Source organism: Volvox carteri (genome assembly GCF_000143455.1).
Source record: "Volvox carteri f. nagariensis unplaced genomic scaffold VOLCAscaffold_4, whole genome shotgun sequence".
Taxonomy (NCBI): Eukaryota; Viridiplantae; Chlorophyta; class Chlorophyceae; order Chlamydomonadales; family Volvocaceae; genus Volvox; species Volvox carteri.
In genome coordinates, this window is record NW_003307547.1 from 1861902 (window position 1) to 1880052 (window position 18151).

Here is an 18151-nt window from a genome sequence, read left to right on the forward strand (position 1 = left end):
AAATGTACATGTTACATGTACATGTTGAACCTACAGTATCCCGGTAGCGCGGGAAGCATCGTTCGCCAATATTAATTAAAGGCCTCTAACGCTGCAGGAAAATTTTAGTAGAAGATTTAGAACTATGTATGTATTTAGTTTTAGCGTTTGTTCCCGCTTTGAGGGCGTGAAATGCCGTGTCATTGTCCCTAATAAGATTATTCATTCATGTTCATACAGTTCGAAGCGGATTGGGGAACGCAATTTAGCTTGAAAGCCATTGTGTCTCTGGCTAGTTCTGAAAAAAAATCAATCATGGATTAGTAAGTTTCCCTTTCCCTTCTTCTCCGGTCAATCGCAGACACCTCCGCGCCAGGCTCTGCCAGCGGCAGGCTTGTGGCAAACGGCCGCTGAGGGGCGGCTGGACAGCCGGCGGGCCGGGACGGGGTTGGTTCGGTCGAGTCTTTTAGCCTAGTAGTATGGCCTTGGGAGCTCAGAAGGGGTAGTGCTTGGTGTAGGGGGAAACCAGTCAGCTGAACCTGCAGGGATCTTCTCCTGAACCTCCGGGGTTCAGGAGGTAGCTACCTCTATAGATGTACATCTGTCGCCACATGAGAGTCTGAGAGTCGTTCGAAGTTCTTTGGATAGGTTTATGCGTCATGCGCGTGTTGCCCCGCTGAGGGGCATTGGTGGGCAGCACGATGGGGGTATAGTGGCCGTTGGGCTGGGGTTGTGTTTTTTCTGCAGTGTAAAGACCCTTGGCAACTTGTTTCCGCATTCCCATATCAACCATCCAGGAGAACAGAAATGAAGAGGCCACGTGTACGTTGGAAATTATATGTATCCCAGAATCCCAGCCCAAAATAACCGTCATAGCTTAGATTTGAACCTGGGAGTAGCCTGTAGGCCCCTGGCCCCAAGGAGCAGCAGCAGAAGGCACCGGTTATTGAGAGAGGCAAAGAAAGAGGAACATGTGCAACTCCAAGGCTCCCAGTAAGTGCTGACGAGGCAAAGAACGATATCTAAATATGAAACATAGCTTCATGTGAAACCCCACACAAGAGGACGCTCCAAACAACATGGAGGATGGGGTGTGACGAAGGCAAACCCGAACTCACAAAGTATAGGATAGTGCCATTGCATAATGTGTAGAAAATAAGTGGTTTTACAGACAGAGAAGATAGCCGCTGGCTGGAGGACCCAAGACGCATCGATCCTTTCAGAGGGAGAAGAATGAAATAGCTGTCGTACATACAAAAGTACGGCGCAGCAAATACGTGCGAAAGGGATCTGCGCTGGATACGCCAGCCTAATTTTTTGGTCCTATTTATCCTGTCTATAGACGCTAAAATATTTTACCGACGTGCAATTAGTTAGCTGCGTGCATAATTACATGCAATAGCCCGCTGTTCATGCACGTTTGTATGGAAACCATCCTTTAGTATCTAGCAAGCTTTCTAAATATGAATATCGTAACAATGAATACTGTAATATTAACCGATTCCCTCCAAACGGCAACCAATTATTATTCAAGCAATTAAAAATATCTTGTCCTTTTTCGTGCATTCTGTTTCCCTTCTTCATTTTTACTCTGCCTGAACACAAGGAAATAACTTTATTACCAACAAGGGTGCTGATGAACGGTGGGTACCTACCATAGCGGCGGAGTGCCGGTGGTTGGCAGCAGTAGTAGCTATATAAATAATCTTTGCTTCCCTGCCTGTTGCTGTTCGGAGTGCAAATAAACGCTTCATTTGCAAATAAACGCTCCATTTGGAATAGCGGTACAGAGGGGATACGACATGTATATGGCTCCGTCTTCTTATTTTACTTGTAACCCCTCGTTGCGTGCTGTTCGACTTCAAGGCACATTTCTCCTATGTGCGTTTCATTCAGCGCTCCCAGGAAAATCGACAAGATAGCAGAATCTGAAAGATTTTGTTACATAATTGCAGCGTCTTCGTTATTAGTCCTACCCATGGCTGCTATTCGGTGGACAGCGGCTGTGGCCGCCGTCCTGGTGATGAGCTGTCTGACCAGAAGCAGCAGCAGCGGTGAAAGCGGCGAATCCGTCGAAAGTGTTGAGCCCGGGATGATGGTCGGTGAGGAGCTTCGAGTTCGCACGAAGCATGTTTGCGCAGTACTTCACGCGATTTTGTAATGCGATAGATGCATGTATTTATGCCGCGCGTTATGTTTCGCTCGCGGGCCGTATGCAACAGGCCACCGCCCGCATGCACGCGACGCGAGCGAAGGACCTAGCTAGGACGTCCGCCAAACCAAACGATGACTGTTGATAAAATGTGTAAATGGCTCTGATTCTTTTTCGTTCCCTATATATTCTATGTCGGTGCTACAGTCCGCAGTACCTGTAGATAGTACGGCATGCATATTGTCTGCAAAATCGCCCTGAGGCGTTCCGCCAGCATCTTATTAAGATGCCTTTTTAACGGCCATCTACTGCGATGTATATGATGTGTGGGACAGGGGGGTCATATCTTCACCCGTGGCCGCTAACTGGCAAAACCCTGCCTTCCCCGGTATTTCGGGACATCCTCATCCAGTCACCCTAGCCGATTTCTCAGTGGATCGTTCAGGTTTAGCACCCACCATCGGGATCCAACGGAATCTGCCGGATCAACGGCGGTTCAACTCTACTCCTGGTCAGGTCGCAGGTCTACTTTAACCCAGGTCATCACCGTCCGTCGGCTAGGGGCACTCTTCCCTTCCGCCATCTTAAAGATTTTCGACCTTGACCGGTCTCGATCCCGGTACCTCCGGGGGGATACATATGTGTGTGTGTGTATCTCCGCTCTTCCGCTCGCTCGCTCTGCAGGCCTCATCTCATCGCTGGAGTTACACGAAACAAGGTACTACCTTAATCATGAACAGTCACCAAGAGCTGTTTACCGCCTGGTCTTCTGTGCCAACGTATCCCGGAAAGACATTCCGATGGGCAGCCTGGTCACTGTGTCGTACGATAAGATCCTGGACGGCGTCATGTACTCGTGTACGGTCCCCTCCGAGCCCATGGCTGCTGGGCTGCAGTCCAGCAGCCGGGGCAGGCTGCTGCTGCTCGGGGAGGCAATCACCACGCCAACGGCACCCAGAATTCTTGTCTACACAGCTTCGTTCTGTGGACATGACAAGCAGGCGTCGATAACGCAGGAGGTGCGTGTGTGTAAGCGTCCACGTGTGTATATATGTGTGTATATATATGTGTGTGTGCGTTTTAAACGTTAAATAATGAACTGATAATGCGTCGTCGCTTGTGAAGGCAACCTGCGTGTCCCTGGACGCGTCATTTACTACCTTTCTACGATGTGGTGTTGCTTCGATGCGCGTCATTGCGTGCACGTACGGTATATGTGTGTGCATGTATGTATGTCATGCGTGCGCACGCACGTGCAGCTTGCTTGGTGTGTTGCGTGCGGGGTCAGTTGTCGTTCTGGTCACTGGCCACGATCGTGATTTCGCAGCGAAATGTTCCGGTTACCGTACGCACTATTGTAATGCAACATATATATACTATATATGTACATAGTGCGTGTGCACGCACATCGACTGGTTGCAAACTAACGTTTCCAGAGAGCGGGCGAGGTGGGCCACGAAATTTTGTATCACGTCTTTTTGCAGAAAAGAACCGATCGGGGATGACAGATCCCGGGATACCCAGGATACTACAATTATCCCCCCTCCAGCATTGGGGGCATCCTCGACTGTTTGTCTATCTCAGGGCACATGTGAGATGTACAGCATCCACAGAATACCAGCGGCAGCAGGCCGAAATGAAAATCGAACCCCGGTTGGGACTGGGATACCCTGGTCTCGATACCAATTTGTTGTATCACGTCTTTTTGCAGAAAAGAACCACTTTGTAACACCAGGCAAAGAGTACTCAGGGAGATGCCAGGGGAGCTGATCCCTCTTACATCCCCCCCCCTCGAGCGAACGTCCTCGGGCGCCCCCGGGCATATCCCGTAGGATTTTAGGTTGTTTGAGATCCCGTAGGATTGTGAGTTTGTTTGTTATTGTGACATTTCGTCAGTCCCCGTCCGAGATGGAGGACTTTGTATTTACTCAGCTGGTAGATTTCTCGCCCACCCAGGCATCCACCTTTGGGATAAGAGTATGCTGCATCGTAACTAGGATGCGATACGTTCGCAACCGGACTCGATCCGAGGTGCACCCACCTCCTAGCAATTCGCACCAATGTAACACCAGGCAAAGAGTACTCAGGGAGATGCCAGGGAAGCTGATCCCACATGCCGGATGATGGTTCCCGAGACCTGGCATACAACACGAAACAATGATTAAGGGTCCTCTCCCTCGCTCGATGTGGCCATTATGATTAGCTGTTTCAGCTGTTAGGTGCCTACCTATTATACCTACTTTATTTCCCTTGCTTGTTATCCTGCCTCCTTCGTGCCTTCATACTCTATGTATGTATGCCGACGGATGTCCTTCAAATCTCGCATCATGGCCGGCTGCTGGGTGCTGGCTGCTGGCTGCTGGCGGTGTTTCCCTTGCTGGCGACGCGCCGCGTCTACATACCCAATAAGCACATCCCCCCAGCAAGTCAAGGACTTGTTCCTCACAGGAAAGTGGACCTGGAGGAATCGTTATATCGCAGAGTACTTGCGGTCCTGCAGCTTGGGAGGGGTCAATCTGCTACCTGATAATCTTAAAGTCCTAGGCCCTATAGTGGTCCCTTGCAGTGGCGCTCTAAAGGAACCCCAGCCCTTTCGCACCGGCTCCAGCTTCACAACAAGCCATTGCACCCAGAATGACAACATGAAGAAGTGGCACTACTGGCTGGATGCCTGGGCTGCTGACCAAGGAGTCAACGCGTCGGACTACCACCACCGCATCCTTATCCTTCCTAGTGGATTTACTGCGAAGATTGCTGGTGAGCGCATGGTCAACAACGTATACGTAACTCCTGCTGCTGTTATTGTGTGAGGTGCGTGTGTGCGTGCTTATGCAAGTATGTGTGTAGGAATGTATGCACATTATTTGTGCGTACCGTGGGGCGTGTACCGTATGGCTTAATTGGGGCTCACTAGTAATGGACGATGCTATGGGATGCCCTACATGCCGTGCGCTCTTCGTCGCGAGCTCGTAAGGAAAACACATGTATCCCGCTTCATTTTGGACTACCTTATGACTGCAATAAGCTACTCAACTTAAGCCATCGATCAGGAGACACGCATGGGCGTCCGTCGTTGAGCACTGTCCAACCCTTGCATACATTCCACCTTATATCGTACATAACTCGCTCGATTTCAAAATTACCTACATATAAATGTCTATGTATTGTCGTCTATAGCTCACATGTCGATTTAAAGACCACGTCTCCTTTCGATTGACGCACGGTGGTCTGACCAAGGACGCGTTGCCAAACTAGGCCACAACAGTAATATTCCTACCTATAGGTAGGATTGTTACTAGCTAGTAAGACGTTGCTGAACCTCGCTCCAGCAACTGAGCCCGCGCCTAAATACATCCGGATTACAAGGCAACATGTGGTCACATTATAATGTAAATACCAGGTGATGACCATAGTTTTTTTGTTTTACAAAAACCTATGTATGTGGATGTTTTTTACGATGGACGTTCCATATCTAATAGCTGTGTACCAGGGCACAACCTATAGGCGATTATAAAATTTACAGACGTCTAAGTTAGACGACAGGTCAATCCGTAGCTTGCTTGGGCATTTACTCGATGCGATGTAAATCTGGACCACTTAACCGAAGATGTGTAGCGCCTATATATGAAACAAGCAATTATTGACATGAACTGGCAAAACATACAACAATCAACGCGGCTTGCTTGCAGGCTGCGGCAGCTTTTCGGGCATGGCAACCCCTGGGCGCTGGTCATTGGACCGTACGGCAGTCAACGACTGGGGCAGCGGTCTAGTTTGGTGGAGTAGTGACAACTTTGCAGACCTGGAGGTTATTTTTCATGAGATCAGCCACAACTACGGCATGGCCCATGCAAACATTCCCGGCGGATGTAATGTGGGCTGGGGGGATCAATGCGATTACACCTGCGCCATGGGCTCAGCTTCCACTGGCCAAGGCATCCGCTGCTTCAACGCCCCACACAATTGGCAGGTGGGCACTCACGAAAACAATGAAACGCAAGCCCCCCAATCATAGCTGCGTGATCTGCTTGCTTAAGGGGGACCCGGCATCCCCATGTATATATGTATTACATAACTGAGCACAAGCCTAAAGACCCGGCCTCTTTATGCGTCGCTTTCATGCGTTCAGGTCGGCTGGGGTAGCAAGCCCGTGCTCCAGCTCGATGGCAAGGGCCTGGTACACGGCAACGCCACTACCGTGCGCATCCCACTACAGACGAGCAACGTGCAATCCTCTTTGATTGTCACCGGGAATGGCCTCCTGCTTGGCCAGCGGCTCTTCATCTCGGCACGAGTGAACACTTACCGGTACGACTTACCCTGGGATTTCTGGTACGATAATGTGCCGTACGTTCTACTCCACACGTACAGCGGCACCGATGCTGTGTCGTACGTTACAACGGTCCTTGTGGGCGAAATCCGGGTCGGCCAGGCGTGGAGAGATCGCAACAGTAGTATCTCAGTGCGCTTCGACTCCTACGACAGGTACACGGGTGCCGCTGTGCGGATTTGCAGCCGCGTTGCTGATGCGGAGCAAAACTGCGGAGATGGCCTGGATGATGACTGCGACTTCCTGTCGGACTTGGATGATCCGGACTGCAAAGGAAGAAACGGCCCACGGCCTCTTTCACCCCCACGCCCTTCCAACCCTCCACCAACACCAACACCAGCACCATCACCGCCGCCCAGGCTTTACCCACCGCCGTCCCCTCTACGACAGGCTTTTCCCCGAATACGGCCATCATCACCATCGCCCAGATCTCCCCCGCAATCGCCGATGCCATCACCCCGTCCCCGTCCCCCGTCCCCCCCGCCATCGTCACCCAAGCCCCCTCCATCTCCTCGCAAGCCACCCGCACCCTCCCGCAAGACCAACCCCACAGCTCTGAAGAGGAACCAAGGACCGCAGTAGCCATGCTGAGGGGTCTCACATGTTACCCCACAATCTCCATCCTTGCACGTGCAAAATATGTAATATATAGTGTTCGTAATAGTGTTCATGTCGTGTAATGTTCACCTACACAGCCCTGCTATAGCTAAAAATAAATTCAGAGCTCATGCATGGAAGTTTTAGTGCATAGACTGTTTGCATGATTGGCAATCAACTTTCTCGCTTTCCGGGGCATGGGGACTCCCCATCACAAGTGGGTGCTGTTCGTGTGGCGGCCGGCGGACACTACTACCAGCTGTTGAATGCCCTAGCGCGCGACAGCCACGTTTGACCCACCCCTACATGCGTCGTCTCATGCAGTAGGTTATGCATCAGCAGTGAGCTGATCATGGGTGTAAGTATCAACATTATTATTCACGTGATTGCCATCGCGCAATTTACCTGCTGCAGATGATGATCGTTAATGTTTTTACTTGTAGGTTGGTGACCTGGAGAGGGCTGGAGGCTGCTGTATCCGTCAACAATATTGTTGCGGTACATGAATCTCGTGCATTACCTATGTGCTGACATAGGGTAAGCATGTAGTCGTAGTATGCGATGTATATGCTGAAACAAACCTTCGGCCTGTCCATCCCACAATCGGCTGCCGCTAGCGACAGCGCTGCTGGTATATGCAAGGGTGTACGCACGTACGGCGGGCTCCCAGCGCAGTTTACATTAATAATAAAAAAAATAATAATAATAATAATGATAAACAACGGCGTTGTCGCACATGATGGTTCAATGCCACAGAAAAGCCCGCCTTACAAGCAAGCCTGCCTTCGACAGTCAAAATAACGATGACTGCATGATGATGATAAGTTTAGGATCTTAGTACCCCACACACCTACATACATAATTATAATAATCCGCCTGCCGACCCCTCGGGTGTGTAGAGGGGTATTGAATTGGGAAGTGGCCCCCCATCTTGTGGACGGTATAGGAGGTAATTATATCAACTTGCGAGCTGACCAGGAACTAAGTTGAAGCGCCGTTGATCCGCTAGATTTGGTTGGATGCTGGTGGTGAGTTGCTGAACCCAACGAATACATTCTGAAGTCGGATGGGGTGAATGGATTAGGGTGCCCCTCTAGCAGGGGAGAGCAGGGAACTGCCTCGGGAAAGGGGGCCGCTGGTGAAGCTATAGCACCCTGTAACATACATACATACATACAAACACCCTCAACCAATTTGCACACACCTAACTCTCATCACTCTCACTGTCGTCACCTTTTCCATACATAAACTCAGGAATTACTACTACCGCATAATTGCTGAGTAATCTCTTCAGCAGTAAAGCAAGCAAGCTAAGAACTAGCAGGCCTGCCATGCATCCTTGTCGCGGCCTGCTGGCCAGCGTACGCTCCTGCCGGCGTTAGCAGGACGTGCGTAACTATTATGAAAACAAATCAGGCGAATGGGCGGTGCGTTCCCTTGTTCTTTTACAATGACGCGGCGGTGCGTGCACATGTAGTAGCCGGTACACTGTACGGCGCATATAACAAATACATATATGTGCTAAGCGTTCCACCAGCATCTCGAATGGCCTTTTCAGTGGCAGCCAGCTACTACAGCACGCATGTCATGCCAGGATGGATGAGGCACGTTCGGTCGATCAGAACGATCGATGCAAGTCATGATGGCGAGAGGCTTCTGGCCGCCACTAATGGTGCTCAAGGAAAAAACTGCAAAAAACACCAGTAGCAGGGCTCGCATGCTGCTATCGTACTGTCGTACACGCACGTAAACCCGGGCTCTGCTGCCATTCATTCTGCCATCAGTAGCTGTTACACAGTACGGCACACGCATCAACTACAAATACGCGCGAAGCGTAAGTTCACCAACATCTCAGCGGCCAACTACTACAACTCCATGCATGTACGAAAACTCTGCTGGACATCAAGAAATGAATAAGCGCGTAAACACATAGGCTTCAGTGTATATGTATGTTTTTATGTATATTATAGTTCAACGGTATAACAGCCGATACGGTAAAGCCATATGGATACATGTTTGAACATGTGCGCATACGTGCCCGTGCAGCAGCAGCTGCTGCTGCACGGGCACGTATGCGTACCTGTTGAAGCAATCTGCAGATTGCTTGAACGTGCATGCGTCTGCAAGTACCATGACTTGCAATTATATGTCCAAGGTCTTGACATGCATGCCGTGGGCATGTGTCAGTCCGTGGGGCATGCATGCCACGCAAATGATACACATCTATGTGCAGATGTGATATTGCGTTGTTGCATATGTGCGGCAAAGGACGAGCGCGCAGAGCTCACACGTGGCCGTCGAGTGTTTCAGTACGTAGAACATTAGTGCGTGCGGCATGCATGCAAAGCCGCCGAAGGGTAGCTAGGTCGGTGATGTTGTGCTGATGGGGGCAGCAGGCGGATTAGAGGCAATGGCGGAGGGCGATGATCACGATTGCGGTATTCCCATATTGCGGTAGGTCCATGCATATGCCCTTTTTCATCGACGCGTGTTGCTTCTACCGTAGAAGCGTATATACGTGACGTATACTTGCAAACAGATAGATAGAGGAGGAGGAGGAGGAGGGGTATAATGCGGATGGACCGAGTGGATCTACATGTGTAGTACATATGTAGATCCACTCGGTGCTCAGTCGTACGCGTATGCAAATGACGGCGGCGGTTGCGCGCACGCAGTAAATTGATAAATAAATTAGTAGAGCAGCACCGCTCTAAAACTCAAGGTGTACGACACGTGCATGTATGTACGAACATACATACGTGCGGCCCCCCTCACTGCCGTTACGGTGCACAGCTGCATTCTCCTATTACAATCGTTACTCTAGCCCATAAGAGATCGATTTAAATCAGCCCGCCCCAAGCTAATTAGCTTTAAAAACATTTGGAGGTTTGGACGGGGCGACAACAAGGATGCATGCATCGCCCCAATGGCCCTGATGCTTCCTTGCACGGGCCGGAAGTAAAAATGGTAAATTACGGGGAGAGCTGCGGTTGTCCCGCTCTGCCCAGCACGATCGATTAGAATGGAATCCTCCTCGCCGGCCTTCTCTGTCCTGCACATGGCAGTAAGGCCAACGTATGCAAATGCTCGACTGAAACTATTGTGCGTACATGAAGATTATGGTGGGGCCGCATATGACTACCTGCAAGGTCATTGATGCAAACGCTGCGGCATCAAATAAACAGGTCCCCCGCTAGCGTATCTAGACAAGCAAAGCTGTAAACTCAACATGCACTCCTGCTCCTGCTCCTGATGCTGCTCCTGATGCTGCTGCGGCTCCTGCTGCGGCTCCTGCTGCTGCTCCTGCTGCTGCTGCTGCTCCGCTGTGAAACGCCCCCTCAGGATGCAAGTACGTCTCCATGCCATACGACAATAAATGAACTTGATGATTAATTCAGCTGTCAAGAGAGCAGCCTCAATTAATTCCCCACGGAGCCGACCACCAGCCGACCACGGTGCTTTCTCGCCCCATGGGGCGAGCAACCTGTTGCACTACGTCGGAACTACAAGCGAATCGCGCCGCCTCTTGTACTTAACGACCACTACAAGTGCAACCACGGCTAGGACCGCCGCCGCGCCCAGGGCGGTCCCCACACCGATGGCTGCCATCTTCTGGAAGCTATGCCCGCTTGCTACTTCCTCCGTAGATGTGGCAGTAGTGCTGGTGTTGGGAGTTGATAATGGCACATCACCCAGTGTTTCTGCTGAAGGCAGTCCATTCTCTTTATCGGCTGGTTCGGCTGATGGTGAAGTTGGTAGCTGTCCGTTTGCATCCACCGTTGCTGTTGTTTCTTTGGTTGTAGAATTGGGGGGGAATCCACTGGCTTGTGGAGGAGGAGGGGTTGCAGAGGGCGGCGGCAAGGGAGGGCGCTGTGGCATGGGAGGTAGAGGTGGAGGTGGAGGTGATTTTGTGGTTGCAGAGGTTGAACTTGGCGGGGGCTGGGTTGGTGGTCCTGGAGGAGATGTTCGCGGCGATGGTGACGGAGGTGACGGTGGAGGAAACGGAGAGGGCGGGGGTGGTGGTCCTGGAGGAGATGTTCGCGGCGATGGTGACGGAGGTGACGGTGGAGGAAACGGAGAGGGCGGGGGTGGTGGTCCTGGAGGAGATGTTCGCGGCGATGGTGACGGAGGTGACGGTGGAGGAAACGGAGAGGGTGGGGGTGGTGATGCAGGAGACAGAGGACGCGGTGGCGGAGCTTGAGGCGGTTTCGGAGGACGTCGAGGTTTTGGCGGTGGTACCGGTGACGGAGGTAGTGGTGGCGGTGGCGGTAGCGGAGGATTAGGTGGTGACGGAGGTGGTGGTGACGGTGGTGGTAGCGGAGGATTAGGTGGTGAGGGAGGTTGTGGTGACGGTGGTGGTAGAGGAGGATTAGGTGGTGAGGGAGGTTGTGGTGACGGTGGTGGTAGAGGAGGATTAGGTGGCGAGGGAGGTGGTGGTGACGGTGGTTGTAGAGGAGGATTAGGCGGTGAGGGAGGTGGTGGTGACGGTGGCGGTAGCGGGGGTGAAGGAGGTGGTGGTGACGGTGGTGGTGGAGGTGGTCTTGGACTTGGCGGAGGAAGTGGAGATGGTGGTGATGGTGGCTGCGGTGATGGTGGAGGTGGTGGGCTCGGCGGATACACGAAGCCTCCGATATATGTTTTCGAGTTTATGGAACATGAAGTCAAAAGTCCTGTGGTCGAGTTACTCACGTTCAGCAGCTTCTGAATGGTGCTTACGGTCGTTGAACCCATGGTTACTGTCAGAGTCACTTTGTACGGAGAAGGTACATTTTTGTACATTGACAAACATATAAAATACTCTGCACGATCAGGCGGCCTGGAAGTATTGCTCCAAGAAACAGCTTCAAAGTTTCTCCGCGGAGTTACACCATAATTATCACCCTCATACGCGCCACCTCGTACGTCTCCTATCATGCCCCATGTCACGAAGTACGACGTGAGTTGATAGTTCCATGCCACCAGAAGGTCCAGGTCGTCCGTACTGGGTGCTGCGTGCAATGCACGGCAAGTCCAGTGGTTAGCATTGCATGTTCGCTGGTGTCCCTGCTGTAGTTTACCCAAAGCTAAGAAATGGCAGATTTGTACTGCCTGTGTGAGGTTATAAGGCAGGTGGGTGATGACTCGCATGCGGGTTTGTCTGTTTGTATGCACACACAGGAACCATAGACGGAGCATGTGTGTGCATCGTCATCCACTCGTCCACTGGCCTTGGGCCCCGTCAAGGGCTCCAGGTATGGGCCCATTTACGTCTTTAAAAAGTGACGCAACTCCAGGAAGGTGTAACAACACACACACACACACACACTCTATCTCTTAAGCCCATATATGAACCCGTCCGTCTGTAAGCCGGCGTAGTTACTAACGGCATAATCGAACTACGACGACAGAAGAAACCTACCTGTACCGACGAACCATTCAACCTTAAAGCGCAGCCAGGGCATTTCCGGATTTGTGGGGAGAAGCAAGAACGCTTGGCTGATGTCTGTCTCATCGCAGATGTCCGGCGGGTAAACCTGGAGACCGTTCTTGCCTGCCTCGAGTGGGGGTGTGACGTGGCTCAGACAGTACCTGTCAGAGCCAGTGTTGCTGTATCCAGCGAGGGCATATGGCACTAGCTGCCAAACCGTCTTCCTGCGTGCATCAGTAGCGGCCAACCAGGAACATGACGGCCGGTCATGTTGTCGCGGCGGAAACATGCAGGACAAAACAGATGGGATGGAAAAGATGGGATGGAAATAATATAAAATGAAGCGAAGCTGTCATGTCGCCGCTGGTTGTTGTATTCTGGGCATATCTCACGGGATTCTGACATCCGCCGATCGGACGTACTTTTCTGAAGCAGTCTGAAGTCGTGATACAACAAAACACCAGTGTTGCAAATTCAATGTTGTACTCTGCCGATCTGCGGAGTGATTTGTGGTTTAGTAAGGGAAGGCAATCTAGTCGGTATATCTGTTTACCTTGGCCTTGTCATAGCTGTCGTACATATTGTACGGTCCACTCATCGTCTAAAAATTCACGCTAAAGCGCTGTCCCAGCAGTTTGAAAGCCCTTTTCACCCGCCAGCTTTTACTATATGCAGGCCGCGGCGGGAATAGCCGGGCCCAGTGGGAAAGCTGTATGTGGTATGGAGCGTCGATTGCCCACCACCTGCAGATATCACCTGAGCGGCGCACACGCCTCCGTGCAGCCCCGGGAGTTCGCTTTCTGGCAGAAAGCATACTCGCCTACTAGACACGACGAGCAGCCAGCACGCAGTTGCGGTGCACCATTTCCCCGACACCTTTCCTGTCGTGATTGCAAGTGACTACGTACGCTTGTGTCGCTGAAAAAAAAACTATGTAAAACTTTGTTACCATGCACAATCAAGTGGCGACTCTTCGAAGCAGACAAGGCTGGCATGCCTGTACTATTCTTACGGCCAACAGTTTATTTATAAGCCCTATAGTTCAATGGATCGGCACGGTCACCATCTAACATACTAGGGCACAATCTACAAACGATACAAATTTTACAAGGGCGGGGTAGTTATGTGACCATGCATGGAACGGACTAGAGGAACCGTTCGGATCCGTTCGATGCCTGGTGGTAATTACCCATCATGGTTACCGGATCCGAGGACGGTTACTGGCTAACGGTCGATTCGGTAATCCTACCGGCCCAGTAACCGAGGTATGGTGATCTCGGCAACAGGGCCGGTAGGGTGGCAACTGGGCAGGAACCGGCCTGGTGTATGCCATAGGTTTTACACGCACACAGCCGAAGCAAAGCTCACAGGCCCGCCTACTGGCTGGCTGCATATCCGGCTGTATTAACCCCTCGCATTATTGTGTGCAGGCAAGCAAGCAAGCCTGCTGCCTGCTGCCTGCGCAGGCATGCCACGCCCGTATCTACAGGGACACCCAAACAATGAAAACGTTCCTTTTTGATATTTTGATGTTATGTAATGGTCGGTAATTAACGAATGTAATAACTCACGTTGTAAAGAAGGTGTTCTTGAACAAGGCCAGTTGTTGCCACAGGTTCTGTTGACAGTCCGAGAAGGTGGTGCTGTACCCACTAACGCTACGGTAGTCGCTGATCACAGTCAGACAGCGCCCAAGGTAATCTTTGACCGTATACACGTAGCTGCCAGTCGCGGTGCCTGCGACGGTGAAGACACACGCATGCGCATGTGCACGTGTACAAGTAATGAAATGTGCCGACACCACTGCTAAACCCTGCTGCGAACCCGAATGATGGCGCGCATACCACACAGTTTAGCAAGTGAAAATAAAGACAAAACTTATCATACATTGTTAAAAAAATTACGGACGACGGCAGCCCAACAGCAGCCTCCCATAACCAGCAAGCTGTTGTGCTAAACCGCAAGGAATTCCGCGCAAGTGCGTACACCCATACGCACCTACATAGCTTCCTCGTGCTTTTGCTTACATAGTACGGCACATATATCGTCCATTAATACGCGCTCCGCTAGCATCTATAGAGACATTTTCAGCGCCCAGCTACTACACGAACTCCGACCCTCGACTATGGATAGGCTGGGCACTCCAACAAGCTGCACACTTTTCCTACTACGCCACTGGTACTGCGTTCCGAAGGACTTCTTACCTGTCTCAGAAAGAATGAACCTATTAGCTGCCTGGTTGCACGTTAAGGATATTGAAGGTACTGGCGAGTCATCTATAACTGTGACACAGCCTGCCGCCTCATCGCCGCTTGTGTACTGCCAGATCTCGTACTCCGACACCGGCGAGGCCCAATCCTTATCTCGATAGCATGGAGATAAAGGCAAGCAGGGATGCATATGAGCATGCAAGCATAGACCGTCGGCATATAGTAGCTGCCGTACACAGTACGGCACCTTAACAACTACAAGTACCCGCAAAGCGCTTCACTAGCATCTTGAGAGGCCTTTTCAGCGGCCAGCTACTATACACAACGGCAGGGTATTAGGTTCGGTGCGCATAGGAGAAGGAGAGGCCTTCACGTCGAGCTCATCAAATGTGTTACATGGAATAATAACGTTTATTGTTCCGTGATGAGGAAAGGGTGCAAGGTACTGCTAGCGTGCACAGGACACGCGTAAGAGCCTAGTTCAGGACTAAGGAGAAGGTACTTAATTCCTTGCTTACCTAAAAACCAATTTCACTTTCAAGGTAGGCATACCTAGGCCTAGGCTCTCACAACAACGTTAACGTGCATGTATATGCTCGGTGCTTGCATAATTGTGTGTGTGTGTGTGCAGCTATGTGCTGGCGGTCGCAAGTTTGTGAGGGTCCTCACCGTGAGTCGAAGTGGTCGTGCAAAGGCTGGGTTGAGCACTCCCTTCAGCGTGCCCTTGAAATGCCCGACCACTGCCAAAGCCCAGTATTGGGGCCGCGCCGCATCAGGTTGAGAGCCTCCCATAAGATTGTGTACAATCTTGCTGCCGTTAACCAGCAAAGCCACTTTGTCGCCCGACTGCAAGTTTGACAGCTCGACGCGCTCCACATTGTTCACGCGGTCTGAGATGAGCAGAGAACCACACGTGCAGGGATGCACATACATGTGTGCTTCTGTACACAAGTGGTGTACGCGGCAGGAAGCTTTGATCATGCTCCGGGTGAGCATTGTACCAGCTAGCAACACTGTGGGCTTCCCCGCACGTTCTACATTATCTAGTCTACGTCTGTATGATGTGTGAAACAGGGGGGTGTATCTTCGCCGTGGCAGCTACCCTGCGAATCCCTGCCTTCCCCGGTATTTCGGGGCACCCCCATCCAGTCACCCTAATCATCTTCTCAGTGGATCGCTCAGGTTCCGCACCCACCACCAGCATCCAACGGAATCTGCCGGGTCGACAGCGGCCCAACTCCATTCCTGGTCGGCTCGCAGGACTTAACTTTATCCCAGGTCTTCACCATCCATCAACTAGGGGCGCAATACCTTCCACTATCGGAAAGATTTTGGACCCTAACGGGTATCGATCCCGGAATCCCGGGGTTCTGTAGGTATGCTGATTACACGCATCGTCTATAGGTAGGTCATGCCGCCCTGCTGGTACAAATAGATAAAATATACCTTTTGCTGCTCTTAATACGTCATTAGTTTATACGGGATAATTTCTTTTATGAGCGGCAACATTCATTACTTTTGCGGTTAAACTAAATACATTTGGTCCAATTACTAGGGTTGCCACCAGCAGGTTGCCGACGAGTGGCCAGCTAGGTTAAGCTTGAGCCCCTGTACCCGCCGCCCCTGCCTAAAATCTGTATCGTTGGCCAACGATATCGTTGGGCATCGATGCCCAACGTTGGCCACATGCATGGCCCATGAGGCATATGTGGATAACCGCCGCCGGTAAGAACGTTTTTCGTTTATAGGCAGGCAGGGCCATCGTATTTGGACGAAGAAATAAATCGTATATCGATCGATTGTATAAAATGGTCTAACTATACTTATAGATCTTGCCTTGGTATGATAGATAGGCCCGAAAATAGATGATAGGCCTAACTATATCGCCGCGCAAAAATATCAGAGATGGCCTACTTGATTGATAAATATTGCATACGCAATTGCGTACCGATCATCAGTATATACTGATAATTGCATGTATGGTTGCAATCATATACTAATGATCAGTACATACGCACATACATACGCACACACCTTCACGTGTTTTAGAGGGTGTACCACCGTTGACAATGTACCATAGGTCCAGATCATTGACGAGGACAGTGCTCGCCATGGCAGCCGCCGGGTAATCGTGCCAGACTAAAACCGCCTTAATCGGCCTGTGAATGCAATCATTGCAACAAATAAATGCGGGGTTGGGGGGTTAGGGGGGTTTGCAATGTCGTCGGTGACTAGAGCCTGCCAATATGGCGGTCGCCATGCAAGCTCACGGAGAAATGTGCGTGAATATTCTATTTATTATAACTTTTAATATAGAATTACTTCAAATTTATTTTATACATGAATGCAATCAAATGCTAGTATGTGATGTTCTGCAATGAATTTATTCCAGAACATCACATGCTAATAAGCTCTATCTCCGAGCACAGACCAGCTGGCACATGTAATGTATAACTAGCTAGCTAGCTCACGAGTAACACCAGACCACATTAGATCGGAATGCATCAGGAGCACCCTTTGTTCAAATAAAGGAATCTGTGGACAACCGAAAAGCGCGTCAGTAATAAAAATTTCGATCACCTATAGCTGTACATGTAGGCGACACTGTCGTACGTATAATAGGTAGGGACGGTCCCTACCTATTAAGTGAGAGCGTTGCCTACAGGTGATCGTAATTTTTACTGTCGCCGCACGCATGTGTACGGCAAACAAGGACGAGCATGCACGCCAAGCTTCGTATCAAAGCGTATATTCCTATAGGACTAGCTAGTCACATAGCCGCGCGCACCCTGTCCCCGTCGCCACGATTCCGGTAAGGAAGTGAGCCTCGTTCTGTCGTATCTGCCCCAGGTCGGCCACTTGGATCCGCATGTTGGGGTTCGTATATCCGGACAGGGGCAGGCACCCGCTTAGGTCCAGCCGCCCCCAGCCCTGCATCATTATGGTACATGTTACTATGTATGTGTATGTATATCATATATGGTATATTATATTGTTTTATATCTTATACTTCATCTGCATACCTAATACATAATATGTAGATGATGTAATCGACAATTTCAAGGAATAGCTAGTGTTTTGTGGTGCATCGATTACACATGCACTATAGCGCATGCATGCAAACATATGTTTGCTAGCTAGCAAAGTAATGTATATGCCGGCGGCGGCAGCAGCAGCAGCAGATAGAGGCCAGACGTGCCAGTTTCTGCACCACGCCTGATGGGCGGTTGTCCGAGAGTGCAGCTTTCAATGCTAGGATGCATCCGATGCTGTTTGCAGGCGAACTCACTTGGATGCCGTCCGGAGCGTCACCCAATACGTTTCCAGTAGACCTTGCAAAGCCACCCTGCATTGACGCATGGTTTATACGCGATAACATGATTTTTATACACGATAATTAATTTATACACATTTATACACATGATTTATACACGATTGATACGCGATAATTGGTATCCACTCTTAGCAATCCTTTC

General features: G+C 50.7%; 5 protein-coding genes across 5 annotated transcripts; 3 read left to right on the top strand and 2 right to left on the bottom strand.

Moving 5' to 3' along the window:
• Positions 1–217: 217 nt before the first annotated feature.
• On the bottom strand, positions 218–853 carry VOLCADRAFT_103217 (uncharacterized protein; the record flags this gene model as incomplete). The annotated part of the gene is made up of 2 exons (XM_002946931.1): positions 218–400; positions 565–853. The coding sequence occupies 2 exons, from the start codon at positions 851–853 to the stop codon at positions 300–302; spliced, it is 390 nt and encodes a 129-aa protein (XP_002946977.1). The 3' UTR covers positions 218–299.
• Positions 854–1957: 1104 nt separating this feature from the next.
• VOLCADRAFT_87124 (uncharacterized protein) lies at positions 1958–3450 on the top strand (the record flags this gene model as incomplete). Its single annotated transcript, XM_002946745.1, has 3 exons — positions 1958–2081; positions 2816–3150; positions 3391–3450. 3 exons carry the CDS (start codon positions 1958–1960, stop codon positions 3448–3450), a joined length of 519 nt encoding a protein of 172 aa, XP_002946791.1.
• A 1008-nt stretch (positions 3451–4458) lies between these two features.
• Positions 4459–7043, top strand: VOLCADRAFT_87125 (uncharacterized protein; the record flags this gene model as incomplete). Its single annotated transcript, XM_002946746.1, has 3 exons — positions 4459–4888; positions 5821–6101; positions 6261–7043. The coding sequence occupies 3 exons, from the start codon at positions 4459–4461 to the stop codon at positions 7041–7043; spliced, it is 1494 nt and encodes a 497-aa protein (XP_002946792.1).
• Positions 7044–10080: 3037 nt separating this feature from the next.
• Positions 10081–11341, top strand: VOLCADRAFT_87126 (uncharacterized protein; the record flags this gene model as incomplete). The annotated part of the gene is made up of 2 exons (XM_002946747.1): positions 10081–10122; positions 10862–11341. The coding sequence occupies 2 exons, from the start codon at positions 10081–10083 to the stop codon at positions 11339–11341; spliced, it is 522 nt and encodes a 173-aa protein (XP_002946793.1).
• Positions 11342–12433: 1092 nt separating this feature from the next.
• VOLCADRAFT_87127 (uncharacterized protein) lies at positions 12434–17615 on the bottom strand (the record flags this gene model as incomplete). Its single annotated transcript, XM_002946932.1, has 8 exons — positions 12434–12689; positions 12858–12960; positions 13206–13285; positions 14037–14202; positions 14670–14901; positions 15345–15565; positions 16710–16834; positions 17464–17615. The coding sequence occupies 8 exons, from the start codon at positions 17613–17615 to the stop codon at positions 12434–12436; spliced, it is 1335 nt and encodes a 444-aa protein (XP_002946978.1).
• Between the last annotated feature and the right edge of the window lie 536 nt (positions 17616–18151).